Source organism: Salmo trutta, chromosome 37 (genome assembly GCF_901001165.1).
Source record: "Salmo trutta chromosome 37, fSalTru1.1, whole genome shotgun sequence".
In the NCBI taxonomy this organism is placed as follows: domain Eukaryota; kingdom Metazoa; phylum Chordata; class Actinopteri; order Salmoniformes; family Salmonidae; genus Salmo; species Salmo trutta.
This window is the reverse complement of record NC_042993.1, coordinates 278,685-289,224: the sequence shown is the minus strand read 5'-3', so window position 1 is coordinate 289,224 and position 10,540 is coordinate 278,685. Positions and strand designations below refer to the sequence as shown.

General features: G+C 50.9%; 1 protein-coding gene across 5 annotated transcripts in view; it reads right to left on the bottom strand.

The window, feature by feature from the left end:
• LOC115177043 (disintegrin and metalloproteinase domain-containing protein 22) overlaps nt 1-10,540 on the bottom strand; it is a 103,828-nt gene that overhangs the window by 26,960 nt on the left and 66,328 nt on the right. For all 5 annotated transcript variants that reach the window (XR_003872322.1, XM_029737504.1, XM_029737500.1 and 2 more), the window contains one exon: nt 9,652-9,715. Coding sequence is in view for 4 of the 5 variants with exons in the window: in XM_029737504.1 (XP_029593364.1) it covers nt 9,652-9,715 (64 nt within the window). In the remaining variant the exon portion in view is untranslated. The remainder of the gene's footprint in view (nt 1-9,651; nt 9,716-10,540) is intronic.

Genomic DNA, 10,540 nt, shown 5'->3' with positions numbered 1-10,540 from the left:
TATTATTGTTTGATTCAGAGACGGTGATGACAGCATGCTGCCTCGTCTCTGACTGACACACACACACACACACACACACACACACACAGCCTTGTCTGACCCCAGGAAGTCTGCAGTCACATCTTGGAGTGACAGATGCGACAGACAGTGAACCGTGAGCGTTAGCAACCCGCTGAGAGGCTAGCTGTCACTGAAGGCTGAGGACACCAAAGGATTTCTGACACTGCAAGGTCCACTAAGAACTGTTCCCTGGCTACACTCTGAACCAAGACAGACATATTGTTCTGGTAACCCTGGCTACACTCTGAACCAAGACAGACATATTGTTCTGGTAACCCTGGCTACACTCTGAACCAAGACAGACATATTGTTCTGGTAACCCTGGCTACACTCTGAACCAAGACAGACATATTGTTCTGGTAACCCTGGCTACACTCTGAACCAAGACAGACATATTGTTCTGGTAACCCTGGCTACACTGAACCAAGACAGACATATTGTTCTGGTAACCCTGGCTACACTCTGAACCAAGACAGACATATTGTTCTGGTAACCCTGGCTACACTCTGAACCAAGACAGACATATTGTTCTGGTAACCCTGGCTACACTCTGAACCAAGACAGACATATTGTTCTGGTAACCCTGGCTACACTCTGAACCAAGACAGACATATTGTTCTGGTAAGGACTGAAGCAGCATGAAGAGCAGAGACAAGACTATAGTTAACATTCTGGTAGCAAAGACAATGAGGAGTTGAGAGTAGGTTTCTTCCAACCTGAGGGAGTTAGTCCCTGCCACTGATCACATGGTGTTTCCTTTAGGGACTGGGCCTGAATAGAATGCTGTGTAATAACAGTATGAACAAACTACACCAGTACTATTTAAAACCAGTGCTAACATGTGCCTTGGGAATGGGCTTGAACCAGCAACCATGCTCTGAAGGTCTGCCATTAAGGTCCAGACCTCTTGGGAGCACTTACACGCAGGGAGGCCTAAACCCACTCAGCCTTTGTCCATAGAGAACAGCTTCCTCCACATCAGTGCAGGCAGAAACAACCAGGCAGTGAGCTATCTCTATCATCATACACAGTCTTCGATGAGTGAGCTCTCTCCATTGTGTTACAGTCTTTGATGTGTGTCACAACCCCCTAAGGACAGACACCATCTCTCATCATCCCACAGACACTCTTCACACCAAGCAGTGCTCTGTTTAATCTCACTCTTTCATGTTGCCAATGTGATTAGTGGTGGATCGCAAACCTAAATGCTGCAGATCATGTCAATGTGATGGTAGATTTCTATACAGAACAGAACTGACAGATCAATCTGTATCATGTCTGTTCTTTATTATTCTGTTTCATGATATCTATGTATATATTAATATGCGGTTTCATTTCAGAATATGTGAGCTATGTAGAATAATGTTTTGTACACATGAATATGCTGGTTAATGTTTGGACTTTGTTAAGAAACAGTAATCTGAAATGAATGCTGTATAATGTTCTCTTGTCCAATTGTCTTTGTTTCCTGATGAATCCCTTTTTGGTGAGGTAGGATAGCAGTTTGGGGGGACAACTGCCTACAAACACACACACACACACACTCCACGGGGTGTGTGTCGTGAGTAGGATTAGGGTCTCACACAGATGGGCTCAGATGTCATTGGACAAAAAAACAGGCTGTGGCCTGGGTTGCTGGGGGAGACCGTATCTCTGATGAATTAATATAAAGTGGGGGAGGGGGGGGGACAGCACCCCTTTCATTCAGGCTTAGGAGTTCCAAGGATTCGTCCTGTGTTTGTGTTCGTGTGTGTGTGTGTTGCATTAGAGTGCATGAAGGGGGTTGGCGAAAGGCCACAAAGGATCCCCCTAGTCCTCAACCCCCCTCACCACCACTACCCTCCCCTCCAAGCCTGCACATTCATAGGCTATCAGCTTCACCCCCCCCCCCCCCGTCTTCACACCCTCCACCCTCAACACCACATCTCCATCAAGCCCCATCCCCCACACCTCCCCAACCAGCCCTGGCCCCAGCACAGTCTGAGGAACTGGGTAGTCTGGGAAGTCCTGGGTACAGAGAGGGAATCCACTGAGCATCCCCATGAGACGACTGGTTCTTTGTAAGCCAGCCAATCCACCATCCAGGGCTGTTTTTGGAATGTTACATTCTGTGATGCTGATCACCACAACCTTTCTATGTGCTCTGAGTACTAACAGCCCACAGATGTACACAATCCAGACAGACACCATTACGGTGCACCCATGAAGTATCACAAGGGAGAAACAACCATGTCTATACATTCTGTTAATCATATTTCTATGCAAAGGAGAGGAGTGCCCAAACATGGAAGCTTTAATTCCCATTCCCTATAATAACATCCATCTTTTATTGAGACAGGAAGTGCAGGGTGGTGCAGGGCAGGGGGTGGCACAACCGTGAGAGCCAGACATATGGTCTTCTGTACAAAGACAACTCAGCATAATCTCCCTCCTACACACACACACACGCAAACACGCACACACACAGATTTTGCTACAGCAGGAGCATCTTGCAGAGAACCGATCCCAGAATCCCAGTCCCAACATCCTGCCCACATAGAGCCATATTAGTCAACCCTCTTGGCTCCCTTCCTGCTGCCTGGCTCCCTGGTTCTGGTTCCTCTTGGCTCCCTTCCTGCTGCCTGGCTCCCTGGTTCTGGTTTCTCTTGGCTCCCTTCCTGCTGCCTGGCTCCCTGGTTCTGGTTCCTCTTGGCTCCCTTCCTCCTGCCTGGCTCCCTGGTTGTGGTTCATCTTGGCTCCCTTCCTGCTGCCTGGCTCCCTGGTTGTGGTTCATCTTGGCTCCCTTCCTGCTGCCTGGCTCCCTGGTTGTGGTTCATCTTGGCTCCCTTCCTGCTGCCTGGCTCCCTGGTTGTGGTTCATCTTGGCTCCCTTCCTGCTGCCTGGCTCCCTGGTTCTGGTTCCTCTTGGCTCCCTTCCTGCTGCCTGGCTCCCTGGTTCTGGTCCATCTTGGCTCCCTTCCTACTGGCTGGCACCCTGGTTCTGGCTCCTCTTGGCTCCCTTCCTGCTGCCTGGCTCCCTGGTTCTGGTCCCTCTTGGCTCCCTTCCTGCTGCCTGGCTCCCTGATTCTGGCTCCTCTTGGCTTCCTTCCTACTGCCTGGCTCCCTGGTTCTGGTTTCTCTTGGCTGCCTTCCTTCTGCCTGGCTCCCTGGTTCTGGTTCCTCCTGGCTGCCTTCCTACTGCCTGGCTTGGTGGTTCTGGTTCTGTCCAGGTCGAAGGAGGGCAAATGGATTAGCCATATGGCAGACAGGAGTGTTGCCGCCACACACACACACACACACACACACACACAAACACACACACACACACACACACACACACACACACACACACTGAAGCAGGTTGAAGGAAAACGCTAAAAATAAACTTTTAAAAAAATGTCTGCTGACAGAGGGTGTACAAACAACACTGCAGAGAGGATGCAAGTACAGTTCTGTGTGTGTGGGTGAGTGAGTGTGTGTGTATGTGTGTGTGTGTGTCTGTGTGTGTGTCTGTGGGTGTGGGTGAGTATCAAACTTGGCATGCAGGGCAGGGAGGCCACTACTTGATCTTTCCAGCAGGCATCTGTGTGTATGTGTGACAAGCCTCTTAGAATGAACTGCACACCAAGCAGACTGTCAGAGAGAGAGAGAGAGAGAGTAGCCCCAAGAAGGCAGGCGTATCAGCAGCTCTAAGCCCAGAAACTAACTGACAGCCGACACTGGGCTTGAGAGCAGCACAGCATGGCCTTTTCCTGGAGCCAGGATGCTAACGGCTAACTAGCTAACAACTTATAGATGCCACACTGTGTGTGTGTGTCTAGCAGAGCGCTGCAGAGATTTAAGAGATCTTGGAGTGCAATTTTCCCTCGTTCTCCCACTCACTCCCTTGCTTCAATAATTCCGTCTCTCCAGGAAGACTACAGAGGAATGACAGAGGGAGAGAAGGAGTGGAGGAGGAGAGGAATATAGGGAGGGAAGGATGAAGGAGGCTGCTAAAACAGATGTCACAAAACCACAGGGTCCCAGTGTTGTTCATTTCTGTTTCTCTCTCACCCCCTCGTTTTCCCTCACTCCCACTGTCTCTGTCCATTCCTCTCTCCCTCACTCCCACTGTCTCTGTCCATTCCTCTCCCTCACTCCCACTGTCTCTGTCCAATCCTCTCTCCCTCACTCCCACTGTCTCTGTCCATTCCTCTCTCCCTCACTCCCACTGTCTCTGTCCATTCCTCTCTCCCTCACCCCCACTGTCTCTGTCCATTCCTCTCTCCCTCACTCCCACTGTCTCTGTCCATTCCTCTCTCCCTCACCCCCACTGTCTCTGTCCATTCCTCTCTCCCTCACCCCACTGTCTCTGTCCATTCCTCTCTCCCTCACTCCCACTGTCTCTGTCCATTCCTCTCTCCCTCACCCCCACTGTCTCTGTCCATTCCTCTCTCCCTCACTCCCACTGTCTCTGTCCATTCCTCTCCCTCACTCCCACTGTCTCTGTCCATTCCTCTCTCCCACTCTCTGTCCATTCCTCTCTCTCTCCCTCACTCCCACTGTCTCTGTCCATTCCTCTCTCCCTCACTCCCACTGTCTCTGTTCATTCCTCTCTCCCTCACTCCCACTGTCTCTGTCCATTCCTCTCTCCCTCAATCCCACTGTCTCTGTCCATTCCTCTCTCCCTCACTCCCACTGTCTCAGTCCATTCCTCTCTCTCACTGTCTCTGTCCATTCCTCTCTCCCTCACTCCCACTGTCTCTGTCCATTCCTCTCTCCCTCACTCCCACTGTCTCAGCCCATTCCTCTCTCTCTCACTCCCACTGTCTCTGTTCATTCCTCTCTCTCTCACTCCCACTGTCTCTGTCCATTCCTCTCTCCCTCACCCCCACTGTCTCTGTTCATTCCTCTCTCCCTCACTCCCACTGTCTCTGTCCATTCCTCTCTCCCTCACTCCCACTGTCTCTGTCCATTCCTCTCTCCCTCACTCCCACTGTCTCTGTCCATTCCTCTCTCTCTCACTCCCACTGTCTCTGTCCATTCCTCTCTCCCTCACTCCCACTGTCTCTGTCCATTCCTCTCTCCCTCACTCCCACTGTCTCTGTCCATTCCTCTCTCTCTCACTCCCACTGTCTCTGTCCATTCCTCTCTCCCTCACTCCCACTGTCTCTGTCCATTCCTCTCTCCCTCACCCCCACTGTCTCTGTCCATTCCTCTCCCTCACTCCCACTGTCTCTGTCCATTCCTCTCCCCTCACTCCCACTGTCTCTGTCCATTCCTCTCTCCCTCACTCCCACTGTCTCTGTCCATTCCTCTCCCTCACTCCCACTGTCTCTGTCCATTCCTCTCCCTCACTCCCACTGTCTCTGTCCATTCCTCTCCCTCACTCCCACTGTCTCTGTCCATTCCTCTCTCCCTCACTCCCACTGTCTCAGTCCATTCCTCTCCCTCACTCCCACTGTCTCTGTCCATTCCTCTCTCCCTCACCCCCACTGTCTCTGTCCATTCCTCTCCCTCACTCCCACTGTCTCTGTTCATTCCTCTCTCTCTCACTCCCACTGTCTCTGTCCATTCCTCTCCCTCACTCCCACTGTCTCTGTCCATTCCTCTCCCTCACTCCCACTGTCTCTGTCCATTCCGCTCTCCCTCACTCCCACTGTCTCTGTCCATTCCTCTCCCTCACTCCCACTGTCTCTGTCCATTCCTCTCCCTCACTCCCACTGTCTCTGTCCATTCCTCTCTCCCTCACTCCCACTGTCTCTGTCCATTCCTCTCCCTCACTCCCACTGTCTGTCCATTCCTCTCTCCCTCACTCCCACTGTCTCTGTCCATTCCTCTCTCCCTCACTCCCACTGTCTCTGTCCATTCCTCTCCCTCACTCCCACTGTCTCTGTCCATTCCTCTCCCTCACTCCCACTGTCTCTGTCCATTCCTCTCTCCCTCACTCCCACTGTCTCTGTCCATTCCTCTCTCCCTCACTCCCATCACACTAGTCTGTCTCTTCTATTCTCTCTCCCTCACTCCCACTGTCTCTGTCCATTCCTCTCTCCCTCACTCCCACTGTCTCTGTCCATTCCTCTCTCCCTCACTCCCACTGTCTCTGTCCATTCCTCTCTCCTCACTCCCACTGTCTCTGTCCATTCCTCTCTCCCTCACTCCCACTGTCTCTGTCCATTCCTCTCTCCCTCACTCCCACTGTCTCTGTCCATTCCTCTCTCCCTCACTCCCACTGTCTCTGTCCATTCCTCTCTCTCTCACTCCCACTGTCTCTGTCCATTCCTCTCTCTCTCACTCCCACTGTCTCTGTCCATTCCTCTCTCTCTCACTCCCACTGTCTCTGTCCATTCCTCTCCCCTCCACTGTCTCTGTCCATTCCTCTCTCTCTCACTCCCACTGTCTCTGTCCATTCCTCTCTCTCTCACTCCCACTGTCTCTGTCCATTCCTCTCTCCCTCACTCCCACTGTCTCTGTCCATTCCTCTCTCTCTCACTCCCCACCTGTCTCTGTCCATTCCTCTCTCCCTCACTCCCACTGTCCTCTGTCCATTCCTCTCTCTTCTCACTCCCACTGTCTCTGTCCCATTCCTCTCTCTCTCACTCCCACTGTCTCTGTCCATTCCTCTCTCCCTCACTCCCACTGTCTCTGTCCATTCCTCTCTCCCTCACTCCCACTGTCTCTGTCCATTCCTCTCTCCCTCACTCCCACTGTCTCTGTCCATTCCTCTCTCCCTCACTCCCACTGTCTCTGTCCATTCCTCTCTCTCTCACTCCCACTGTCTCAGCCCATTCCTCTCTCCCTCACTCCCACTGTCTCTGTCCATTCCTCTCTCCCTCACTCCCACTGTCTCTGTCCATTCCTCTCTCCCTCACTCCCACTGTCTCAGCCCATTCCTCTCTCCCTCACTCCCACTGTCTCTGTCCATTCCTCTCTCCTTCTCACTCCCACTGTCTCTGTCCATTCCTCTCTCCTCACTCCCACTGTCTCTGGTCCATTCCCTCTCTCCCTCACTCCCCACGTCTCTGTCCATTCCTCTCTCTCTCACTCCCACTGTCTCTGTCCATTCCTCTCTCCTCTCACTCCCACTGTCTCTGTCCATTCCTCTCTCTCCTCACTCCCACAGTCTCTGTCCATTCCTCTCTCCCTCACTCCACTGTCTCTGTCCATTCCTCTCTCTCTCACTCCCACTGTCTCTGTCCAATTCCTCTTCCTCACTCCCACTGTCTCTGTCCATTCCTCTCTCCCTCACTCCCACTGTCTCTGTCCATTCCTCTCTCCCTCACTCCCACTGTCTGTCCATTCCTCCTCCCCTCACTCCCCACTGCTCTGTCCATTCCTCTCTCCCTCACTCCCACTGTTCTCTGTCCATTCCTTATCCTCCTCCTCTCACTTCCCACCTGTCTCTGTCCATTCCTCTCTCCCCTCACTCCCACTGTCTCTGTCCATTCCTCTCTCTCTCACTCCCACTGTCTCTGTCCATTCCTCTCTCTCTCACTCCCACTGTCTCTGTCCATTCCTCTCTCCCTCACTCCCACTGTCTCTGTCCATTCCTCTCTCTCTCACTCCCACTGTCTCAGCCCATTCCTCTCTCCCTCACTCCCACTGTCTCTGCCCATTCCTCTCTCCCTCACTCCCACTGTCCTCTGTCCATTCCTCTCTCCCTCACTCCCACTGTCTCAGCCCATTCCTCTCTCCCTCACTTCCCACTGTACCTCTCTGTCCCTTCCCTCCCTCACCTCCCACTTCTCTGTCCTCCTCTCTCTCTGCTCCCACTGTCTCTGTCCATTCCTCTCTCCCTCACTCCCACTGGTCTCTGTCCATTCCTCTCTCTCTCACTCCCACTGTCTCAGCCCATTCCTCTCTCCTCACTCCCACGTCTCTGTCCATTCCTCTCTCCCTCACTCCACTGTCTCTGTCCATTCCTCTCTCCCTCACTCCCACTGTCTCAGCCCATTCCTCTCTCCCTCACTCCCACTGTCTCTGTCCATTCCTCTCCCTCACTCCCACTGTCTCTGTCCATTCCTCTCTCTCTCACTCCCACTGTCTCTGTCCATTCCTCTCTCCCTCACTCCCACTGTCTCTGTCCATTCCTCTCTCTCTCACTCCCACTGTCTCTGTCCATTCCTCTCTCCTTCACTCCCACTGTCTCTGTCCATTCCTCTCTCTCTCACTCCCACTGTCTCTGTCCATTCCTCTCTCCTTCACTCCCACTGTCTCTGTCCATTCCTCTCTCTCTCACTCCCACTGTCTCTGTCCATTCCTCTCTCCCTCACTCCCACTGTCTCTGTCCATTCCTCTCTCCCTCACTCCCACTGTCTCTGTCCATTCCGCTCTCCCTTTTTCTCTATTCTTCCCTCCTTCTCCCTGACTCATTTTACGCTCTCCCCTCTCCTCTCTCTCCCCTCTCCTCTCTCTCCCCTCTCCTCTCTCTCCCCTCTCCTCTCTTCTCTCTCTCCCCCTCTCCTCTCTCTCCCTTCTCCTCTCTCTCCCCTCTTCTCTCCACCATAAGGCGGTAAACCTGTCAGATGGATATGCATTTTAAGAAGGCGGCTCTATATGCCTGAAAAACACACACACACAAACCCACACGGGCACTTGTGCTCGCTCACACACACACAAATACAGACATGCACCCACACACTCATGCATACAGACACACACGCACGCACGCACGCACACACTCACACACACACACACACACGCACGCACACACATTATTTATATATTTCTGCCAAGATGCATTTTTAAATTGATAGTCGTTGGCTCAATGACTGGATGTCTATGGGAACAGCAAGCATGTCATTGCGCTAACGCTAGTAGTAATTCATCCCCCCTACCCTTGCCACCACTGCTGAAAAGAATCCTAGGGAAAACACTGCACACACACTGCACACAAACGAATATACCTTTCTTCCCTTCCTGATTACCTCCACCCTAAACACACACGCAGAAGATAGTGTCTCTCACATCAACACATCAGAATCAGAGCTTGGTCTTTTCTCTCAGGGTGACAGATGCTGCTTTAAACCATCAGCTCTCCCTCATAAATACAACCATATACTGTATTATAAACTGGGTGGTTAGTCCTGAATGCTGATTGGCTGACAGCCATGGTATATCAGACCATATACCACGGGTATGACAAAACATTTATTTTTACTGCTCTAATTACGTTGATAACCAGTTTATAATAGCAATAAGGCACCTCAGGGGTTTGTGGTATATGGCCAATATACCACGGCTAAGGGCTGCATCCAGGCTGTACTCCGCGATGCGTCATGCCTAAGAACATCCCTTAGCCGTGGTATATTGGCCATATACCACACCCCCTTGTGCCTTATTGCTTAATTATATCACTCTCTATTCCTCATGAACTAACTGGCTGGTCAACTCTGCTCTGTCCTAGTGGATAATCTCTCTACTCTGAAGTCAATGTTAATTATGGGATGTGTAACTTAAGGGTAGTCTGCTTTGTGATCTGCATTCACAGTCCGGTCTGCAAGAGCTTCTAGTCCCATTCAGTCCAGACGACTACTATTACACAGTGTGTGTGAGTGCGTACGTGCGTGTGAGTGCGTGCACGCGCGCATGAGTGAATGGATGGCCAAAGCCAGGCTTAGCCCGAGGTACTCACGCTGACGCGGTCCTTTCCTCCAGGCTCGATCATGTAGGTGTGATTCCCATCAAAGAACATCCCACTGACAGAGAGAGAGAAAAAGAGAGATCAATATGACCGCCAGCCATTGCAGACGTAAACAAGATGGATGCCAGCACTCTCTCTCCTCTCTACAGTAACTGATGAGGACTGTGTGTGTCTGTAACGGCACTAAGAGGGACAGGTGTCTATGGATGGTTTATAGAGGTACATGTCTATGGATGGTTTAAAATGGTACATGTCTATGGATGGTTTATAATGGTACATGTCTATGGATTGTTTATACTGGTACATGTCTATGGATGGTTTATACTGGTACTTATACTGGTACATGTCAGGACACAAAAACACTGCAGGTCTGTTGTAAATGAGCCTCCTCTCCAAAACTAACACTACTAACTTACACTAGTAAGCAACACTAGTAACCAACACTAGTAACCAACACAAATAACCAAGACTACTAACCAACACTAATAACCAACACTACTTACACTAGTAAATAACACCACTAAACAACACTAATAACTAACATTACTAACACTACTAACCAACACTACTAACCAACACTATTAACCAACACTACTACCAATACTACTAGCCAACACCAGTAACCAACATTACTAACCAACACTACTAACACTAGTAACCAACACTTCTAACCAACACTACAAACACCAGTAACCAACACTACTAACCAACACCACAAACTAACACTACTACTAGTAACTAACACTACTAACCAATACTACTAACACTACTAACCAACACTAGTAAAACTAGTAACCAACACTACCAACCAAAACTACTAACCAACACCACTAACACTACTAACCAACACTACTACTAGTAACCAACACTACTAACCAAC